This window comes from Haliaeetus albicilla, chromosome Z (genome assembly GCF_947461875.1).
Source record: "Haliaeetus albicilla chromosome Z, bHalAlb1.1, whole genome shotgun sequence".
NCBI classification, from domain to species: Eukaryota; Metazoa; Chordata; class Aves; order Accipitriformes; family Accipitridae; genus Haliaeetus; species Haliaeetus albicilla.
Window position 1 is genome coordinate 61281706 of NC_091516.1, and position 23150 is coordinate 61304855.

Sequence of the window (23150 nt, forward strand, 5' to 3'; positions counted from 1 at the left end):
CGCTTGGCAGAACAGAAGTACTCTAAAGGGGAGAGCCAAAAGGGGCTGAGGTAAACAATTTTTAGACTTGAGAGCAGTTCTGTGGTTGACCTGGAAATGACACTAGGGTAATGAGCCTTGCAGAATAAAAGGATTTCCAGTAGGAGGAGAGCAGTGTTCTTTTTTTTTTTTTTTTTTCCCTTGTAGCTGAATTAGCAGAAAAAGACAAACGTCTGATCCTTCTGATGGAAGGAGTCCAACAGCTCTGCCGTGTGAGGGATGTCCCTTCTTCCACTTAATACCTGATGCACTGGCAAGAAAAAAATGAGTTGACTTTTTTTCCACCTCAGGAAAAACTTCAGCAAACAAACGGGTGTTCCTAACTTTAAGGCAATAGTAAACTTCAACTGCTTGCACTGTATATTGAGTAGTCTAGAAAGCAAGTATGTTAAGTGGAGGTAAGTAGGTAAAACTGCCTTTTAGGTGGTTAGTATGTCTCTTGGTCTTAATTTCTGGTAGAGAGTCATTAATCTCTTGAAAGCCTGGCTCACTAATCAGCCAACAATGTGTGGACAGCTCCAATAGTTGGGTAACAGAGGGAGGTCAGTATTTAAGTCTAAGTTGGGCTTAAAGGTCTGCAGCTGTTCTTTACTGATTCTTGAACAGGAGATGTGCTTCTCTGCTCTCTTGGTCTTTCCAAGGGCCTTTCTGGAGACTCTGGTAGAGATTGGCACTGCAGGAGAAGTTTGGGTTAAAGTCTCCTGCTGCAAAGTGGCTCTGAGTCAGTAAGCTTCTGTAAGGACCACTGTCCATAATAGGACTGTACTAGGAGATCCCTCTGGCAGAGGGATAGTGGCAATGGCTGACCCATCACCATGAACTGCATAATTTGCCTTTTCTGTGTTCTTCTTACCTGCTCTGAGCAAATGCTTCCTAAACACCACTGCAAGATATACCTAAGACTGAAATCCTCTGAGGAGAGAAAGTGCAGAAGTAAGGGAAGTTTTCTGTCCATAAAGCAGTGCTTCAATTCCCACTGCCACAGATGTGCAGCCTGAAGTGGCTGAACCTCTGCCATCACTGCTTTGCATTCTTTAAAGCATGCTTTCCTTGCTTTTTTGGAGCTCCTGAGTAAGAACACTACTTTATCCTGAGACAGAAGAACCTGGAGGACAGGAACACTGCCTGTATGCCTCCTGTTGGGTTTTGATACAAACATGGTAATAATCTAGGAGCTTAGACCCTGTCTAACTTAGTCTCATAAACCTTTGGTTGCTGTTCAAGAACAGTGGCTAATGCTGCTAGTGCAGCAGGTCATGGGAAAGGGAAAGAAAACCACCTGTGCTGTTTTCTGTGGCTTCCCCTGTTCTAAGGCCCTCTAAGTAGACTAGTCTCAAGTTTTCTGAGTCTTATGAAGAGGTCTGCAGAGCTTTCATTGTCTGAGTGCGTCTTTCTCCTGACTTGTAGGAGAGAGCTGTTTTAGGAGCCAGAAGACCTTTACTTCTTAAATGAAATGGACATTTCTGGCTAAGTACTTGGCCTTCACAGTGATTCTGCAGCAAACATCAAACACTTGAGTTGTAGATTCTTGTCTCTGAAGCCTTCCTGTATTGGCCAGATCTTTCCATAAAGATCTTTCTGTTCCCCTCAAGTCTAATTGCATAAAGAATTGCTTGTCCTGATACCTGACCACCATCAGGTTTTTCGAGCTTATTCTCCCTTTACCCTTGCTAACCTCCAAATAAGGAGACAGCTAAAGCTGAACCTAAGCAGTACTGACACACCCCACTCCCCCCCTTTTTTTTGACATTAGGTGAGAAGGGAACATGCAGGTGGAAACAATCCCTCAGGATGCATGGCAGGTGCCATTGCAGAGTTAGCTGTAAAACTGAGTTCTTGCTCTCTTACAGAGGTTTTGGAAGGCATGCAAGCTAATTGAGATCTGCTTTTCAGAGCAGATCCTCTGCAGAGGAAGGTAGGACAAATGAGGAAGTGTCAGTGTGGATTTCTCTCCTTTTTCCTTTAAAAAAAAAAAAGTTCTGCTTGCATGTGACTACTTGACTCCACTAGTATGTCACTTTCAATAGCGAGTCTGCTCTGTGCACTAGGAGAAACACTTTGACACTGAGGAGAAAAGGCATTATTAATGGGTTACTGGGTTCAGAGCTGAGGTGAGAAGTAGATGGTATTCTGCTGTAATAGTACCCAAATAGTTGTAGAAGTGTGATAAGACTCAGGATGCAGCCCCACTGAGGCTATGCAGTTTTAATAGCATGCTGCTAAGTGTTGGAAGTGCCAGGCTGTGCAGAATCAGAAAGTGTTTTTTGTATGGCTTGCTTACTCTGTCCTCTAGCCGTGGTCCTTGTAGTCCCCCTAGACTTATGTCATGAGAGTATCTTCCTAACAGGGTAATGTTAGCTGTTCTTGCTATGGTTTGCCTTAAGACTGGCAGCTGATAGGGTCTCAACTCCCAGTACTGGTTTCTTGCCTATCACTCCAAAAGCTTTCATATCCCACCTGTCCTAGGGCTCAGACTCCCTTGTCCTCTTTCAGACATCTCTGACTACCTGACACTGCACTTGCGGCCAGCTACCTATAACCTGTTCAGCTTTTCTTCTTTGAAGATGTGCATGCTTTGTATTTGGCTCTGTTAATGCTAGACAGCTGAAGTGACCTTCAAGGCTGTTTTACAGGTAGTAAGTATATCAAGCAGAGCTGATGTGGAATACCAGGCTTGCAATGAATGCATAGCTTGAATTTTCTAATTCATGGAGATGGACGTTAAAACTCCTACTGCAAACTTCTGGTTACTAACTGAAAACTATTGCTTGTGTGGGACCCCTTGCTCATCTGCTTCCAAGCTACCACCCTGGTGAATCCATAGGCCTGTATTAGCACCTGATCAAGTATAAATACTTGGTGTGTTTGCTGGAGTGCTCTTACTTAGCACTCATATTCTGGAAGGGAGCCTGGCAGCTCTCCAACAAAAAATATACCAAGAGTCTGGAGCTCTACTTCCAGTCTGCTTGGTTGCTAGTTTATAATTATTGCTCTTAACTTCATCCACCCACAGATGAAACTAGTTTGCAGTATAATCTGAAAGCTTAAAATAGTTCTGCCTGAGCTTCTACAAACCTCTTCCTTCTCTGACTAAACAAGGACTGTTAGACCAGAACCATGTGTTGTACTTAAAGCAGGCTGGAGGTAAGTTCTCAGTCTCGGGAGAGACTGAGGACTACAGAAAGTCAGGAACTGAAGTTGGTGAACTCATGAAGTGATGTCAGTATAGATGAGTTGATCTCAGTTCCAATCTACAGGAAGACAAAACTGACAATTGCAGAGAAGCTGAGGCTGGAAGGCACCTCTGGGTATCTTCTAGTCCAACCCCTCAGCTCAGAGCAGGGTTAGGTAGAGCAGGTTGCCTAGGATGCTGTGAAGTTGGTTTCCGAATATCTCTGGATGACCTGTTCCTGCATCCAGTCACCCACAAAGTAAAATTTCTTTCTCATGTTTAAGTGAAACTTCCAGTATTTCAGTTTGTGCCCATTGTCTGGTGTTCTGTTGTTGGATCCACTGAAAAGATCCACCCCCTTCTGTAGACCCTCCCATCAGGTATTTCTCCATATTGGTAAGATCTCCTGAGCATTCTCCTCTGCAGGCTGTTGGCTGGCTCTGCCAAGAGGCATATTGTTGGCTCATGGCCAATGTTTTCATTGGGATCTGTTGTGTGTGGTGTGGGGTTTTTTTTGTGATTTTTTTTTTTGTTTGGTTGGTTTTTTTCCCTTCTGCCAAGCTGCTTTTCAACCAGTCAGCCCCCAGCACATACTACTACATGGGGTTATTCCTGCCAGGTGCAGGACTTTGTGCATCCTCATGTTGAATTTCATGAGGTACCCATCAGGCCATTTCTCCAGCCTGTTGAGGTTCCTCTGAATGACAGCACAACCATGTGATATATCAAGCATTCTATCCAGTTCTGTACCCTCAGCACACTTGCTGAGGATGTACCCTGTCTCATTGTTTAGGTCATTAATAAAGGTGTTAAACAGTAGTGGCCCTATTACTGTCTGCTGGTGTAGTCCACCAATGTCTGCCTTCCAGTTGGAATCCGTGGCATCACAACCCTTTGAGCCCAGCAGTTCAGCCAGTTTTCAGACCACTTCACTGTACATCTGCCTAGCTTGTACCTCATCAGCTTGTCTAGGAGGATGTTATAGGAGACAGTGTTGAAAGCCCTCTTAAAGTTGAGATGAACCACATTAAAGCTCTCCTCTTGTACACCAGGCCAGTCATATCTTCATAGCAGGTGTTGGGTAGGTTAAGCATGACTTCCCTTAAGTCCGTGCTGACTTCTCATTACCATGTCTTTTGTGTGTTTGGAAGTGCTTTCCAATATTTGCTCGATCACCTTTCCAGGGATTGAGGTGAGGGTCACTGGCCCGTAGTTCCCTGTATCTGCCTTCTTGAAGACACGAGTGACGCTTGGTTTCTTCCAGTCCTTGGGAACCTCCCCTCATCACCATAATAAGGATAAGATAATTGAAAGTGGCATTACAGTGGCATCACCCAGCTCCCTCAGCACTTGTGAGTTCATCTCATCATGGGTTTATGTCTGTCCTGTTTGTCGAAATGCTCCCTAACCTCGTCCTCCCCCACTGACTGTGAGCTTGCCTTGTTCCATGCCTTGTTCCAGACTTTCCTACTGAGCTCAGGGACCTGGGATTCCTGAAGGCTGGTCATCTCAGTAAAGACTGAGGCAAAGAAAGTACCGAGTACCTTGGCCTTATCTGCATCCTTTGTCATCAGATCCTCTGCCCCATCAGGACTGCATTTTCCTTGTTCTTCATTTTGCTGCTGATGTACCTGTAGAAGCCTTTCTTGTTGCTGTTCTTATACTTTGCCAGATTTGGTTCCATCCCACTAAACCCATCCTGGCATGCTCAGGCAGTGTCTCTGTATTCCTCCTGGGTTAACTGTGCCTGCTGCTGCCTTTCTTATTCTTCCTTTTTGTATTTGAGTTTAGTCAGGAGCTCTGTGTTGATGCATGCGGATCTCCAGCCACCTTTGCTTGATTTCCTGCTTATGGGATGGACCAGTTTCAGCGCTGGAGAGGTGTTTCTTGAAAATCGGCTAGTTCTGCTGGATTCTGCCCCAGGGCCATGTGTCTTCTTCCTAGTGGACCCCTGAAGAGGCCAAAGTCTGCTCCCTAGAAGTCTGGGGTTGTGATCCTGCTTTTTGCTTTGCTCCCTCCTCTCAGGATCCCAAACTCCTGGCTCATGGCTGCTGTGGCCAAGGCAGCTCCCTACCTTCACATCCCTGATCAATTCTTCCTAAGTTCAGCAAAGCATCTCCCCTTGTCAGCTTATCAGTCACCTGTGTCAGGCAGTTGTCATCAATGCACTTCAGAAACCTTCTAGGTGATGGCACCTCTGCTGTGTTGTCCCTCTAGCAAATACCGTTGTGAATCAAGTTACCCTTAGGGACCTGTGAACATGAGGCTTCTTCCAGTAAATCCCTGTTCTTGTCTGCAGAAGAAGTGCTTGAAGAACACAGAAATGTTGTTTTCCACCTAGGACAGCAGGATTGCTAGTTTGGTTGAACTGTCTCCTAACTGTTTCAGAATTCACCTATTTATGAAGCTGTTCTCCTGGCTTTTGGGAAGTCTGTGGTTCTCTTCCCCCAGTCACTGCACTGAATGGGGAGGTTATATTGCATAGTAGATGTGTGTTAAATCACTGAACCATATGGTTCTTAGGCCAGGAAGCTTTTAGGTACAAGTGGTTGTCTGCCACGTGCTTCATAAGTGGGCCATCAGCTCTCAAAGGCTGAGCTTAGTCGTTGTCTTGTTCAAAGGAACTGCTTTATTTTCTATTGCACTGTGTGCATGTGTGAACATGCATGCATCACGTAGCTCTTTTCTAGTCTCCTAGTTAAAAGAACTGACTTAAACCTAGCATGGCTTTCAGCTTGCCATCAGTGCTCTACCCACAGCCAAGCTGCTGGCTGAATGCAGTTTCCCATCTTTCATAATGGTGGTAACTAGAACTGCTGTCTCTAGTACTTAATCTCTCGAACTCATGATAGGGTAGGTTAATGCCATGGTATCTTACTGAAAAGACAGAGTGCTTGTCTCCTTTTTGCTTTTACTCTGGGGTTTGATGGTGTAGAAGTACATACAACAATGCATTGGTGTGCTTGCTTACAGTTGCCTTCATTTGTAGAAATAGGATTTTATTGGTAAGGCTGCTTTAATGATATCTTACAGTGTAGCTGCTCTAGTACTGTTGTAAAACAGTACTTGGTGGTCTCTTTATGATCCATAACTTCCTGGTACAGTGAGTTCTTCTGGAATTGATAATCCCCATCTCTTCTGAACAAGATGAAGGATAGCTAACGCTTAACTTGGGACAAACGCATCAACATAACTGTCTTAGTACTGTTACTTTTTAAATCTTTACATCTGGTAAAACTGAACATAGCTTTTACTGTATAACAGTAAAGTTATTACTCTGTGGTTCTTATTTTGACTTAATGGAGGGAGGGGTATACTTTGAAGTTGGATTCGGTGTTGCACAGCTTTCATAATCTTTTCAACAGGATTGCTTCATACTTAATGAGACAGAGTATTGAAAACAGATATTTAAAATGTACACAGAGGAACTTGGTTCTTCAGCCGGTTTTCAAAAGGGTGAGTCTTGGCAATAACTTGTCAGCCATGGTGGAAAAAGTTATTCTTGGTGGTTGGAAAGAATCCTCTGGGCTGCCTGTGCTGGAATGCCTCAAACCTACCCAAGTTGCTGGATGCTCTCAGAGCTCCTTCATGGGGAGAAGGGGATAAGCAGACTGATTAAGAAGCTCTCTTTTTACAGCTGTGTGGGCACATCATTCTCCTATCAGTGCCTCAGGGGTTTGTGATAAGCCTCAGGCAGCATGTCCCTGTAATTAATGATGGGAGGGGCAGGAGGATAAAGAGGCTTTCCTATTGACACACTGTGATCTGGGAGATGTCAGTTCCTCGTTAACCTGCAAACTGTTGTCCTAGTGTCTTCTAGCATCGTGGATTACTCTTATGGTATCTCAAAAAGATTGTCTGGCTGTCGCGCTAGCCAGTCTCTTCCTTATCTGAGTGGAGAGGCTGGTTTCTGTAAAGTAGGTCAGGAGACAAGGCAGGAGCTCTTACGGTGCAGTGAGACTTAACTCAGAACTGCTACATGAAAATCTACTTGCAACACCTAAACTGCATCTTTGAGATTGTAACTTGCATGTGCTTTCAGTCTGCAGAAGACAATATACCAATTAATAATGGCATTTGATCTTGAGTATATCTCAGAATTAACTTCACTGAGGCTTGGTCTCTGCTGACCTTAAGCAAGATCTTAAATGCTGAGCTGTCCTGACTTTTTAAGCTGTGGCTGACTTGACTGCCTGAGCCTGGGTTGTAGTGCAGCTGAGATGCCAAGCTCTTGTGGCTGGGGAAAACTACTCACATCACTAGGATGACATGGGGCAGAAAGCTCTAAACTCCACCTTGGAGGTGGTGACAGCTGCAACCCTGAGGTAGAAGCTGAGTGAATTTACTCTTAGTAAGTTATTGAAAAACTGTGGGGAACCTTCCAGTTTCTCTTCCAGTTACTATGGGCAATAACTGACAGTAAGGTAGCTATTAGCAATACTGTAACGACCAACTGAAGATGGAAAACAAATCCAGTGAGCTGCAACTCTTTTAATGAGTTAGCGTTCCCAGTGCCAGTCCAACTTAAATGGATTACTGACAGATGAATTTATGGGACATGTTTTATTTTCTAAACTGGGAGGGGTGGAGTATGGAAAGAGGTATTGCCTTTGGCTGTAGGTGATACTATAATGCCAAAACTGTTGATTCTCAACCAGATATTTCACAGAAATCATGAAATATCTGTCTGAATAAGCATGTAGGTGACATGGTTAGTGGAACTAGCTGAAATTGTTCTGAAAATAAAGGCAATAATCCAAAATTCATACAACAGGCAAGGAAACAGCTCAGCCAAGAGCTTTATTTAGAGTGGTCCTCAAAGCATAAATTCCTTTGGAGAACATCACTGTCTTACAGCCATGTTCAGAGCTTGTACACTGCTTCCTCTATGAAGCAATAAGCAATAGGTGAGAAGTTACACTCAAAGTGAAAGTGGTGATGTCTCTAACCCCTAAAGATGGGCTTCTCCTGGACCCAGATTTGTGGTTTTATGTGTCTTAGGTTGAAGAGAAATACACCAGCATGTGGGAGCAAAGACATTGCAAAAATGTGTTGTACTCTACTCTCCAGGAAAATGAACAAAGTGTAGCAACTGGCTTTACTTGCTTCTAGAAGATACCCTTAGGTTAAGGAGTACAGACCCTACTGTGACGATGACAAGCTTTCTGCCTGTCTTGGAAAAGAATAGTTGCAGTGGTCTGTAGTTTTATTAGTGATGGGGTGGCTTACAGTACTGAAGCACATGCTTGAATCCTGATTCTTACTCTTAGTCTGTGCTCTAACCTCAAGCTGAATTTAAGTCTGAAAAAACAAGCTCTTTTAAACCACCCTAATGCTGCATATCTGATGAGTAGCTAGTAGCCTCTCAAAGCCAAAGTACTAGCAAGGGGTGAAACTTCTCTCTGTCACATCTACCAGAAAAGCTATTACTGCACTGGTTCAATGCCCTGTCCTTAGGGGAAAGTGTTGCCTTACACTGCTTGAATGGAACTTGCTGCATCCTTCTGAAGGACCTCTTAGGGTATAAAAAAACTTCTGAAGGACCTCTTAGGGTATAAAAAAACTATCTTAAAGTCTGTCTGCATAGTCAGCCTCACTTTTCTGGTGAGCTTGAATGATGTGATGTGTTCCTTGAAAGGAATATGCTGCAGTGCAGGTGGTGCTCAAGGGCAGAGAAGCCTCTTCCCCCTCAGTGCTGCAGATGGTGTTAGCAACAGCTACTTTTGACTAGCTCAGTGGTGAAAGCGCTGACATGTGGGAATGGCAAGTGATAGACTACCCCAGACAATACTCAAACCCATGCTTATCTGGGTAGAACTGGCACGCTTGCTGTAGCTTTTTAGATGCCAGTGTAAGGCCAATTGTAAGTGAAAATCTTGGATAGTGCCAAGATGAAGCTGTGTTTTGGATTGTTGCCAAGAAAATCCCTGGAAAATTTTAGTCAATACCGTTTATTGCCAGTGATCAGCTTGGCCTCTTAAGGATTTGTATGCTGACTTTCAGTGTGCTGACTAGCTTGCTCCTGGATCACTATGCTTCACCTAAAGAATCTGTGCCAAACACCCGTATGTGCCACAGTGGCTGTCAGGAGCCTCGTCCATATAAATAAAGGGTGTTTCTATATACTTTAATTAGTCTGTAGATATCATGCCTTGTTTCTTCCCCCCCATCAGTCTCTGTAGATAGCTTTCATACTGTAAGGAAGTACTGCATGACTGCTTTTCCTCGCTTGTTGTCCTTAAAGCACAAAGAGAAGTGGTCATACTGTGTGCTTTTTGGTTGTTTTGTTTTGTTTTTTCAGCAGATACACACTTTATTTGTTTTACCCCTCTGGGAGCAAATGCCTTTCTGCTGGAAAATGTCTTGTTTATCAGCAAACATGGTGGAAGGCTATCCCTTAAATTGTACCTACATAAACTAACTCCGAGAGCCTCTCCAAAAGCACACTACTCCAGCTTGTCCAGGGTTTGAGATGAAAATATGAGTTCTCCCCTTTGCATATCTCAGCCTCCTTTACTTGCACAGTGATATCTCATCAGTCTGACTTGCTCTCATGAAACCTCCACTGATCTTGTGTGGGGAAATGCTAATGCAACTCATCTAAAACAGTGAGCATGAGGAAACCCACATCATAGTGCAATATGGAAGTGTATTCTTGCTTGTTTAAACAAAGTATTCAGCAGGATACTACAGTGGTTTCCAGCCCTCTATCATCTCTTTCCTTCATGTTTCTTCTCTCTGCTGCTCCCCAGTCCTTTGCGTCTGTTCACGTTGTATTGGCTTTGTGTGGCAAGGTTTTGATAGCAGGGGGGTTACAGGGGTGGCTTCTGTGAGAAGCTGCTGGAAGCTTCCTCTGTGTCTGACAGAGCCAATACCAGCCGGCTCTAATATGGACCTGCCACTGGCCAAGGCTGAGCCAATCAGTGATAGTGGTAGCACCTCTGGGATAACATATTTTAGAAGGAAAAAAAGTTGCAGAACACACAGAAACAGCAGCCGGAGAGAGGAGTGAGAACATGTAAGAGAAACAACCCTGCAGACACCAAGGTCAGTGCAGAAGGAGGGGGAGGAGATGCTCCAGGTGCCAGAGCAGAGATTCCCCTGCAGCCCGTGGGGAAGACCATGGTGAGGCAGGCTGTCCCCCTGCAGCCCAGGGAGGTCCACGGTGGAGCAGATCTCCACCTGCAGCCCGGGGAGGACCCCACACCAGAGCAGGTGGGTGCCGGAGGAGGCTGTGACCCCGTGGGAAGCCACGCTGGAGCAGGCTCCTGGCAGGACCTGTGGACCCGTGGAGAGAGGAGCCCATGCTGGAGCAGGTTTTCTGGCAGGACCTGTGACCCCAGGGGGACCCACGCTGGAGCAGTCTGTGCTCCTGAAGGACTGCACACCATGGAAGGGACCCATGCTGGAGCAGTTCATGAAGAACTGCAGCCCATGGGAAGGACCCACATTGAAGAAGTTCGTGGAGAACTGTCTCCTGTGGGTGGGACCCCACGCTGGAGCAGGGGAAGAGTGTGATGAGTCCTGCCCCTGAGGAGGATGAAGCAGCAGAAATAAACTGTGATGAACTGACCGTAAACCCTATTCTCCATCCTCCTGTGCCACTGGGGGGGATAGGTAGAGAACTGGGAGTGAAGTTGTGCCCAGGAAGGAGGGAGGGGTGGGGGAAGGTGTTCTGAGATTTGGTTTTGTTTCTCATTACCCTACTCTGGTTGACTGGTAATAAATTGAGTTAATTTTCCCCAAGTTGAGTCTGTTTTGCCTGTGACGGTAACTGGTGAGTGATCTCTCCTGTCCTTATCTCAACCCACAAGCCTTTTGTTATATTTTCTTCTCCCTGTCCAGCTGAGGAGCGGGGAGTGATAGAATGGCTTTGGTGGGCACCTGGTATCCAGCCAGGGTCAACCCGCCACACACATTTAAAAAATACTACTGTTTGCTCTCAAAAGCATCTCAGCCAAATTGGCACTTCAGTGACACTGGCTACCTAGATAACTGATGCAACTAAACCTACTTCTAAAGTGAGAACAGGGAAAAAAACTGCTGCATGGTATGTCTGCAGAGCTTTAACACAAAGCCGTATGTTTCTAGGAGAAAGCAGTTTAGTTTGGACAAGCTTAAAAAACTGTTCCATCTGTAATCAGATATAAATCTGGCTGCTTGGATTGGGAATGACTCCTAGTCATATGCTGGATTCAAGTTTTCCTGCTCATGGTCTGAATTGAATCCTGGCTGCTGCTTTGCTATTTAGAAGGTCAGAGCTCAGGTTCTGAAAATGAAGCTTTAAACAAAACACTGGGTGTGTTAAGCTTGTTCATTAACAAGGTGCTCTTTAGCATGTTAAAATGGGTAATGATGTTCCTGTGCATACAGCTGCAGAACCCTTCTGATAATAATTCAAGTCTTATAACAAACAATATTGGAAGAAACTCCTTACAGATGGATGTGGAATTTAAGAGCTAGAGGAGAGTAAGTGGAGACTTGTCTCAAAAGGCCTACATTTTTCTAAATGTTTCTGAAGTCATCTAGCTTCTGCCATTTGTGGAGATCTTTGAAGATAGAGTGGAGTTGGTGCTTATTGCTTTCTACTGAGAACTGTAGAAGGAAGAAAGAAGCTTTAGCTCTGCTAAAGGATGCAAATCTAAGTCTGCCCAAATGTTAAAATCCATGCTTTCTTTTGGGTCACAAGCACTTTTCTACTACTTTCTACAGCTTCAACATAACTGAATTAATCTTACTGGACAGTTGCCAGACTGGCTTTTTGCTTAGGAAGATGGATAAGGCTTTCTGTGAGGACACTGGTGCTTTGTAAACAGATGTAGAAGCTAACCTTGCATCTGGAACTGTTTCTTCCAAGAGAACAGTTCATCCTGTGGATGTGTTAAAATACCTCTTTGCATTTAAAATACCTTGCCACAGTAAGGGAGCTATAAGATGGGGCCAGCATCCAGTTACTCTTCACACTTTCCTTCCTTTTCAAAGGATACTGGGAAGTACATGTCAGGCTGGTGAGCATTAATAAGACAAAAGTATGTCTTATCTCTTTGTATTTTGCCTCATTAATGTCTGCTCCAAATAACAACCCATTTCATCTGCCTTTTGACCTTCTGTGCACAAAGTATCAGAAGAACATGTTTTATTACTAATATTGAAGGACTTGTCTTAACTGCTGTAAAACATCAGTGAGATGCCACTCACGATCCTCCTTTTTAGAGTGTAACCTGAACCACATTTAGCTTCAGTGTGATACTGCACAGTTCCCCTTCCAGACTGGGAGAAGAGGCCACCCTTTTAAGGACTCTGTGAGAAGACAGACATATAGCCAGACTGTATGAACAGATGGTCTGATGTGGTACTTGACACCTTCTTGTGACAGCCCCCTTTACCCCTGTGCACAGGAAGGCTGAAACTGAGGTGTATTGTAACCAAGTCCCTAAAGACTTCAGCAACAGAGGTAGGAGATGGCTTATTGCTCTTGCTGAAAATGCTGTTGGCAGGAAATGCTTCTATGCCCACATTCTTGCTTTGGTTAGCTTAACTGTGATGACTTATGGGAAAACAAACCACAAAGTAAAATAATCCATCGTATAAAACTTGGCTGTTACCCTCAGGAAAGAGGTGGGAATCCCATGACCTGCATGAGAAGGCTTGGAAAGTGTTTGTATCAATCATGTAGTGTCTCTGTGAAGCTTGTTCCAGTGTTTCTCTGTCTAGGCAAAGTGCAAAGAAACACTATTCCAAGTGTGATACTTTATAAGCAAGAATGCTCCCAGGTCTTGAGTGGTACCAAACTGCATGCCGTTATAGTCAGCTGCTGCGTGTGAAATTCTTATTTCAGGGATACTCCAGGCAACTCAGACCTACAGAGTAGAAACAGTAGTTCGAGTGATGAACTCCAGAACAAAGTCATCAGACTCATGACTTGGCAGCATGCTGTACTCTGACACCTATTTAAAAAGATCATGAGAGCAAATTGATCCAGTCTTTATCTAGTGGCTTTTTGGTGAGATGGGCAGAATACCAGTGGTACTACAGGAACTGTAGAGGTGAGGCTTGGGCCAGGTGTGGTATGCATGCCCCATTAGAGTTAGGGGCTTTCTACCCAATGCTGCAGGACCCACAGACGTGCTGCGTAATACCATCCAGGGCTAGGAAGTAAAAATCTGGGCTTGTGTCCTCAACACCCAGCACTGTCCCTCCTCTGCTGACACATTTCCAGGTAAGAGCAAGAAGAATTGCTTCTGATTTGAGCTTAGTCTTTGTTGCTCTCAAAATAGCCTCAACCTTGCAGTCTGATTCTAGATGATTAATGTAGTGGAAAACACTGACCTTTTCTCAGGGTATAATCTTGTTCCTTGTGAGTACACCCACACATACTGTACTGTCCTTCCCATTATTGGAGAAGGATGTCAGAAGCTGGTGTACACGTAACCACTTACCCTTTCCCAGGAGGGTAAGTCCAGCCTTAGAAGTTGATTTTCACAGTTCTTGTCAAACTACAACTTAGCACTCTCTTGTTTGTGGATCAATGTAGAAATGTGGTACTTCCTCCCAGGAACAAATAGGGGTTTTGGAGTTTGTTAACTATGGGGGTTTTGCTTGATTTTTTTAGACCTTGTAGAGCAAGACTGCTGTCTTATCCTCCCTTCCCTGCGGTGGCCAGAGCATTCTTCCTTCTCTCCAGTCTGGATCCCCCACTTGGGTCACTCTTGCCTTAAAGTAGCTGCCCAAAGACAAGTGCAAGAGGAGGAGGCACACAGTACCTCATATCTACCTCAGATATGTGTGGGGTAACAAAGGTGACCTGTAGTAAACAAAGTATGATGCTGATGCCTGGTAGAGAATGAAACTGAACATACATAAAGGGGAAACAATGCCTTTTCTTCCCTTGTTCTCTACCTGAAGAGAAGTTTAGGTAGTTGTCTGGAGCTCGTATTGGATAATAGTCATATGCAGACTGACATTTCACTACAGAAATGCTCAGTGAGCTCTTTTAATAGGATACTATGCTGTTAGTGACAGATGAACTGGTCTAGATGGACTAGAGGATGGAAATGTACTTTCTTTCTATGCAGAGCCAGTGGCAGAGAACTCTATAAACAAAAAAATACCTGCTTTCAAAACTTGCTGGGATGAGACAAGTAGTGCTATGAACAGGTCTGGGAAAGCCAAGTTAATGCAAGCTTTTATAGTGTTCTTGGGAACACTTACGTCTAAACCATTTTAGTCTTCTAGTCACCAGCAGCAATTCTGCTATGGCTTATTGTTCTGTACTGAAGGTATAAAGGTAAGGGTTGTTGCAGAAACGAGCTGCAGTTGTTGTGTGGAATCATTGTCCTCTTGACATGTCTGTGTCTGTGGTTACGTGTCTCTCTGGGAGACGGATGGCAAAAAACAATGGAATGCCTTAAACACAGGGAGAAAGGCACTGCACTCCAAATTTCAGAAGTGAAACAGTGAAGCTGTAGTAGTAGTACAGGCCTGACTGCAAGGTCCCTGAGGTAGGGAGGGATATTTGGGGTTAAGTGCACCACTTGTGTCTAAACAGCAACATTTCTAAATGTCTCTTACTAGCATCTAATACTTGTTGAATGGGAGCCGTGTGCTTGCAACATCAGGTGGTTTTAGGCTAACCCTTTCCAGAGATGAGCTTATCTGTGTTTGGAAGACCTAGCTAAACCACCTCTTCCACTTCCTTCATGGACTACTGCTTAGATAGCAGAGCTATCTGGGTAAGCTGTACACTTGCTAAGCCAGGATAGGTGAAAACTAACATTGTGTTTGTAGAAGCTGCAGTATTGACTAGCTGCACTTAAGTCAGCAGAAGACCGCATGATCTTCACTTGACAATAACCAATACCTACAGAATTTTAGACCCTTTTTTAGCCTTCAGGGATTGAATCCTGGATACTTTCTTTGGTGTGTACTACTCCATTAGGGGGGGCTGCCATTCGGAAGACAGAATACCAAGCCCCTGGGGTTTTACTTTATGCAGATCCAAGCTGCTCTGTAAATCCAGAGTCTTAGAAAATCTCCTGGGAGGATGAAGGAGGGAGAAGATGACATCAGCTGGAAACTTACCAACTCATTTTGCATCTCACATGCAGACTTCAAGTTTATAAAATTCAGCTGAATTTTAAACTTGGATGAATTGAACTTCTTGATAGATTTAGTATCTGTTTCTGGGCAGGCTAACTAGTCAAGGTGCTTGGACTGCATAATACAGTAAAAGAATGTGAAACTGCTTCCTTACCAGATAGCAGCCTGCATAGTTGGCAGGGCTCATGCATTTCCAACACAGGCAGTTAGTTCCTACTTGCCCTGCACTGTAGGATATAAAACATGTGCTACTGGAGTCATCTGGTCTCATGTACTCATAAATTCGGGTGTCTTGGGGAATCCTCCAAACTCCACAGGAATACGTGAAGAGTCTGCCTGTAGATGATTGTACAGCTGTGCACAGAAGCCTAGTACTTAACCAGTAGATCATGAAACTGAAGGTCTGAATGTCATACTATATCTGCTGTAGGTTGTGATCCAGGCCTTGCTAGACCTTCACCTGACCTGCTTCAGCAGGTGACAAAGCTATGAGACTGGCCTGAGGAGGTGAAGGACAGAGGCTAAGGACTTTTGCTCTTGGATACTCTCTAAGACTTGAAGAGTGTCTTGACAGAACCTGTCCTCCATTCCATCTGTCTGGCTGCCAGAAGCAGCGTCCTCTCCTCCTTGCTGTGGGACTGATGGCAGGCTGACTGTACTGTGAGTAACAGGTGCTGTGATGAAAAGGTTTTTTTTTCTGTGAAGAGCTTTGTGAGCAGTAGGTACCTGCTGGGACTTGGACTGAGCTGATCTCTGATAATGCAGGTAGGCACTTAAAACAGTGGATGAGCAGCTACGTAGTGCACTAAAGGTGAAGCTGATGCATGAGTCCCTGGCACTGAAGTCAGACTCTTTGTTACATAAAACAATTAATACTAGTCGGTATTTCAAATGCTTGTGGATATGATAACTAGACCAACAGGTAGAAGTGCAGATGGCTGCAGATCTCCTTTCCTGCTAGGCTTTGCAGGACATACTGCTCTTTCTGTGGTAAAAGCAGACTAGAACAGATGATACAGTCTTGCTTCCCCAACTGCAAAAAATCCCCCAAGTCCATGGAAGAAAGCCAGTGCCAATTAATGTGACAAGGAGGTCCTCTGCTGAAAGGATTACAGCCTGAGACAACTTAGATTGCTAGGCCATCTGCTGAGACACTTCAAAGCCTACCTCTTTCTAGCAATAGCATAAGACTTCAGCAAACTGATCCTGCCTGCTGATAAATGAAGGTTCAGCACTCATAAGCATTGTTCCTTGTGCAGTTAGCTAAGAGGCCCCACCCATTAGGAGGGACAAATAGCTAGCTTCTAACTTGCTCTTCAACTGCTAAAAAATAGCTAAGTAGCAGGGCGTGATTCCAGCTGTGACTGCTGGGAGGGTTCTGCCATCGCAGATGAGGCAGTATAGCACAGTAGTACTTTCAGTGTATGCATCCTTTGTCCTTTACCCCCTACCACAGCTAGCAGCCCTCCTGCTACTCACCAGAGTTGCTCTAGAAGCGTTACTTGATCTAGATCTGGGGTGTTTCATCTAAGGCTGAGATCAGGTAAAACTATCACAGCCTTTATTTTAAGACCTGAGACATTCCGCAGGACCCATGACTGCAAGAACACACTCAAGTGGACTGAAATGGATTCCAGCCTTCACAAACCTCTGCCTTGCTTAAGAAGTGCAAGACATGCTAGTATGATATTGTTATCTTCCAACAGAATTGGTGAGGAAAGTCACTAACTTCATGCAAGTGGCTGCAAGCTCCGTATTTTGGTCCTTTCTCCAGTTGTTCTGACACCTTGATGCAGAGTTTTCGTATTTTAAGCAGATTCCATCACATTCTTTAAGCTCTCTTTTGGAAGGTTTTGTTAAAAGTTTTTGAGATCTCACGTGCAACCAGGCTTAAGCTGTTTTCACAGGTTAATTCATTTCCATAGTGGAGGCTTAGAATTTGACTGGCTGCAGTTCTGGCACAACTTGTCTTATACTAATGCTTATTGCACATGGGCAATGAAAAGCTGTCTTTTCCTTTTGGAAACAGGAACATATTTGTCTACAGCTACTGCAGTGTCCCAGGGTTTGCTTTGCTCTTTGCTGAGCCAAATTCTCCTGTCTAACTGAACTGCAGTTTTTCTGAAGCCATCTCCTGTTGCTAATCTTATCCTGTCTTCTGCTTATTCTGTTTGTGTAACTCCAGCAGAACTCCTTATCTGCTGAGTTATTGTAGTGTTGCTTCTTCCTGTTGTACACGCTCCTGCTATGTGGAGTCTGAGCCACATGCTTGTGTTGTCAAAGCTGTCTACCTCCTGTATGAGCTGGCAAGCTGTGCCATGCTCATCCTGCTCTTTTGCTCTCTAAGAGAGCATATGAGTGCCTACCTTCCAATTCTTTCTCATTTGCCAGTTAAATCTGAAGTCTCTCATCTGTTGGCAACCGCTTCTAAGCATTATCTGGGAGAATGTATCTAACCTCTCTCTTAGTAGACAATAGTTTAGGTCACCACTTTCCAAAAATGTCTAGGCTAAAGCATTATTCTTGCTACTTCATAAGGCAATCCTCAAGGTAAAGAGCAATACTACCACAGTTGTGCAGGAATGCAACAGACAGAGGACTGTCTGTAAAATCCCAGTAGTCCCATGATGGGTTTGTGACAAAGACTGGTAGGAACTTAGACCAGGTCTTAGCCACTGGCAAATGCAGACCTTCGTAAGTGGCTTTAAGTTGAAGCTCTCATCTGTAATTCTGAACCCTTGAACAAAGGAGGACTTCTGTTGAAGACAGGGACTACCCTTGTCTGGCTGGAACATAAACCACAATTGCATAAGGAATACTGATGGACAAAGAGGATCTTTCCCAAACAGGATTGCTCTGCTAAGATTACATGTTTCATTTAGCCACTGAAGGATTGTGTGAAGCTGGGGCTAAGCAGTAATTCTAAAACTAAAACACTTCTAGTTAATGTGTTGCTTAGCTGTAGCGGTTTCTCTGTCTAGCAACCAGAGGAACCTTTGTCCTTACAAGGGAAACACTCTGTGGATAAATCTATTCTTGTACTACTAGTTAAAAGAAAAAAAACAACAAAACCCCAAAGTCCTCACTTTGAAAAGTAGAGCCATGGATCTTTGGGACTTTCTAACACTGTTGTCAGATGTTCCTAAATATTGTACAACTTGTCACATGCTGTCAGCTCCCTCTGCTACAAAACCAGAGCAGAGAACACATGTGAAGTTGCTGTGATATTTATGTGAAGTAACCACTAGCTGTATGGAGTAGTTGATCTGTGTCAAAGTGTGAGACTCAAAGGTGTGGGAATGTACCAAGTTGGCTATAAAGTGGGTTTGTTGGGTTTTTTGTTTTTGTTTTTTTTTTCCCCTGCTGCTGAGTCAGTTTCAAGGAATTACAGATTTCCCCAAACCCTTGTGCATCTCTTCCTAAAATAGCCACTTGCTGGTTCTTTTAGCCTCTGTCTTCCTAGGCACTGGATGCTACTCTTGTAGTTGGGAGGATGGGAATGAGGACCTCCCCAAGCAAAACCCAAGTGTTTTCACTGGCCTTAGGACTCCAAAAGGGGGGTGTACATAGGCACTGGTGCTGGAGTGTATGATCTGTGATTGTCCTGTAGTGCTGTGATGGCAGATCAGTCTCTGACTGCTGTCAACGTGTGGAAGTTAGTGGACGGGATGGGAAGCCTCTGGTAAAACTTTGCCCTCCTTACTCTACTGTAGGAGTCTCCAGTAGAGAAGGCTAACTGCATTCCTGTCAGCTAAACTGCTGCCATTTTGCCTGAAGCCTGTCTTATAAGTAGGTCTCTCGATTTGCCTAGCTGCTTTGTTTTCAGAGTTGTTTCAGCCTCACCAGGAGCTGTTGGTTCAGCAATACTTCCACTTCCTCATGAATAGAAACCAGGTTGCACCACACTAAGGGGAGGTGTGGTGGTAATGTGCTTTCTCTTCAACTTGTGGGGCAGTAGAATAACCTAATGCTCAAAGCCCAGACCTTAGCGGATTGCCCAGGTGTCCCGGAGAAGGGTTATCCTTGGAGCTGCTGAAATATAGCCTTTGTAAATATATCAGTGAAACTTGTCAGTGGCATCTTTGAGAATACTGTGCTTTACAATGAATCTGTTCACTTATTAAAAACTTGTTTTTTCTCTCCGATACAGGATCTCAGTCTACCCAATGGCACACCTGTGGACACTTCTAGCCCAGCTTCCTCCTCATCTCTCCTCAACAGACTGCAGCTGGATGATGACTTGGATGGGGAAACTAGAGATCTCTTTGTTACTGTTGATGATCCCAAAAAACATGTGTGCACAATGGAGACATATATCACATATAGGGTTACAACCAAGGTACAAAGCAACATTCTCCATTCATAGTACTTTTCTTTGGGGAGTTTTTTAGGTCATATTCTGCATGTCTATGCCTTGCATTGTATTTTCTTATCTTAAGGACAAGAACTTAGTGTCTTTCAGTACCTTGTGAATGTGTCGAAGGTATGACTTCTCTTAGCAGAACTGTTACTACTTCAGTGAATGAAAATATGCAAAACTTCTAATGTGTCAGTTTAGATTTTTGTGTCTGACTCTTAAATTGAACTGTTTGTAAGCTTGCAAGGCCAGTTTCTTTCATTAACTTGAACGTTTGTTCATATAAAGTAATCTGACACCCATTTAGTTTGAGTTACCTCCCCTGAAGGGGAATGTGCCTTGTTGTTGATTCACTGTTAATCATCTCACATTTTGTCTGTCATGTTCTGAAATGCTTTAAGCTTGTTGCTTGAAGTGTTTACCACACTTCCTCTATCAGCAACTTACTTTAAATCATAATCTTGATCCTCAGCTATACACTAGCTTCCGTGCAGTTGTTGGTACAGAAGGCTGTACAGCTGCTACTAAAACTAAGTAGCCTAAGAATGCTGCTGCTTACCGAAAGAAATATGCTAGAGGTTTTTTCAGCATGTGTTGGAGTTCAATCATTAATGCAGTCTAATTACACTAATAGGAAAAGTGGTCTGAAAAGTCTACTGCACTCACAACTGGAATGTTAATTTCGGTTAACTAGCTCATTCTCATTAGCATCAGCTCCTAGGTAATGTTGACATGTTTTAGGCACTTGTAGTTACCCAAGGCAAAGTGTTCACTAACTTCACTTGGAATATACTTGATCCAGTTTTCCAAAAAGGTTAACATTCCTCTGGCCTACTTAGATGGCACTATCCACTGGACAGAATATTTACCTTTGAGATAAGGAAGTCTTTACAGGCCATAGATTTTTTTTTTTTTTCCAGAATGTCTATGCCAAAGTTCCACTTTCAGGCCTCACAGGAGAAAATGTGGTTTCTCTAAAATAGTAGCTACCTGTTACTGCCCACTTAACATAGGCCTGTCATTCTTTGTTGCTCTAAGTGTCTTAATCTTGCAAGAAATGCTGTATCTTAACTACTAGAAAATCCGAAGAAGTATTGCGGGAAACTTTTCTGCTTGGAGCAACTTAATCTTCAGCTGTTACGTGACCAGAAGGAATAGAAAGCACAAAATGAGGCATAACTTTCCACACCCAAATGGCTAAAACTGGCTAAAGTTATTTCTCCCTTAAATTAAGACCTGATTATTCTGTCAAGATAAAATACCTCTATGCAGTGGCACCCTAATAATGTTCCTCTTCTTGGAAACCTGTGTTCATACAAGGCTTCCCTTCTTAAAACAGAACTCTTGACAGTGGGTCAGATATCTACTGTATTTAGATCAGATGTATTACCCAACAGTGTCCTTTTTTAAATAAAAAAAATCCCTCATCCTGTACTTCTGATTTTGCATATCTACCTACCTGTCTGTGAATACTTGTTTTATTTGGGATCTCACTGTAGCATGTAAATCTGCTATATCATAGCATTACAATACTATTATGAAACAGTGCGTAATTTATTCTTATCAGTCACCATGAAAGCCTCACCTCTTTGGGTTTATTATTCTTGTAAACTTTCGGCTAACCTCTAGGGTTAGCACCTCTAGCACTATCTACCATTGTTTAAAAAAGACTATTGGAAGACTAGCAGTATTAATGGTCAGACTCATTCTTGCCACACAACCAAGGCCTCTTTGATGGCAGACTCATTGCCCAATCAGCCATTGTAGCTGAAAGCAGTAATTAAACATGGCAAAAAATCGCCCAGGAGTAATCCCTAGACAGTGATGAGGATGAGCATTGATGCTTGCACCACCAGGCTGTAGGTCAGATTTCTATATCAGACCTTGCTCTTGTCATCAGTGTAAGGCCATGCTTCCCCCCACCTCCCATGCAGCCTGGCATGAGAAGGGTTTGAGACCTGTGAAGGACTGAAAAGGGTCTTTGTGGTGGCTCTGGATGAGGAGGCAGGGATGGCTGCTTTTTTTCTTTCTCCACTGAAGAATGCTACTGGAACCTCAAACATTTGGATAAACATAGGTCCTAGGATGAGTTTTGCTGAAGACTTCCTTGCAGTGGAAAGCAGCATCACTAAGTGGAAGAGGGGAATGTAGTTGCTAGTGCTGTAGTGCGCTTGTGGTTGTGACTGGACACCACTGTAGGGAAGAGTGTAACCTGACCACAGTCTTGTTTTTGTGTTGTGTGGTTTTTTCTTTCTTTAGAAAGGTCCTTCATCGTAACAGCAAAAAAGAAGTCTTGCAGTATGCCCCCGACTTCTCATCTACTGATACCTTTGTCAACAGATGGTGGTGGCTGAGGAAGGGTCCAAAACATCTGGTCCAAAACAATGGCTTGCAGCGAAGCTGAGAAGAAAGCTTAGCGTTTACTTGGTTCTGCTTGTGCCCCTGCTTTCACAGCTTCCCAGTAAGACCCAGGTAGCATTTCCCAGACTGTCTTCTGGATGAACACGTTTGAAGAATGTAATGGGAATCCCCAAAATAAAGGGGACAGTGATTCAGACCTGGCTCTCTTAACTCTTTCTGTCCCTGTTTTCTTCTTGCTAGCAGCTGTCTCCTTATACAGGGAGGCTAGTGAAACCAAAAAGGTGTGCTGGAACTTAACTGGTCTTGGATGTGATGATTGAAGTGTCTTGGGTGTTCTTGATGATACACCTTTGTGCTCTTCAGATAGACTGATGTGCACTCTAGAGGGATTTTATCAAGCAGATCTTTCTGAGGAGGGAGGGGGAAAATGAAGCTTAGCCTTAGGTAGTCATGTCTCCTGAGGGAAACATAAGTAAGTGTACTTCTAACCTCACTTTTGTTGTACTTTCTAGGATGGCAAGGCCTTCTGTGCCTTTTCCCATGGAGATCTAAACAGCTGCATGCTGTTCCACAGAGTCATGCAGTTGCTCTGCAGGCTTGAAGGGAGAGGCTTTCAAAGCAGTCAATACTGAAGTGGAGGTCTTGTTTTCTTTTTCCTGTCCTTCTCCTCCTGCTTCCAGTGCCTGCATTGGGTAGGTTACCTGAGCACATGAAACAGCTTGATCGCTAGAGAGGAGCAGGTGTAAGTGCTATGATCTCTTTTTCAAACTGGCTAAACTATTTGAGGCAAATGAAACTATGAACTGCTAAGGACACCAGCCTTGCTCCCTTTCCCCTTCTGCCATCCTCCTCTTCTTCTAGTTGAAGATTTTTGCCCCAAACTTAAATAGTAACATGGAGGAGAATCCACAATCAGGTGTAGCGAGTAAGAGATGAGAACTAGTGTAGAAAAATACTTTAATGTAGTCATCACAGGCTAGCTTTTAAGTTTGGCTGCTGACTCCTGTCAAGAAAGACAAGAATCTTACACAAGACCAGGACTTGGTGATTGCCTTAACATTGCCTCAAGTCAAAATTATTCCAACAACAGAGGTAAAAGTGTCTGTAAACCTGCCTGCTTTC

General features: G+C 43.9%; 1 protein-coding gene across 1 annotated transcript in view; it reads left to right on the forward strand.

The window, feature by feature from the left end:
• SNX30 (sorting nexin family member 30) overlaps positions 1 to 23150 on the forward strand; it is a 53208-nt gene that overhangs the window by 2132 nt on the left and 27926 nt on the right. The window contains exon 2 of the mRNA XM_069776601.1: positions 19461 to 19649. Within this exon, the coding sequence (XP_069632702.1) occupies positions 19461 to 19649 (189 nt within the window). The remainder of the gene's footprint in view (positions 1 to 19460; positions 19650 to 23150) is intronic.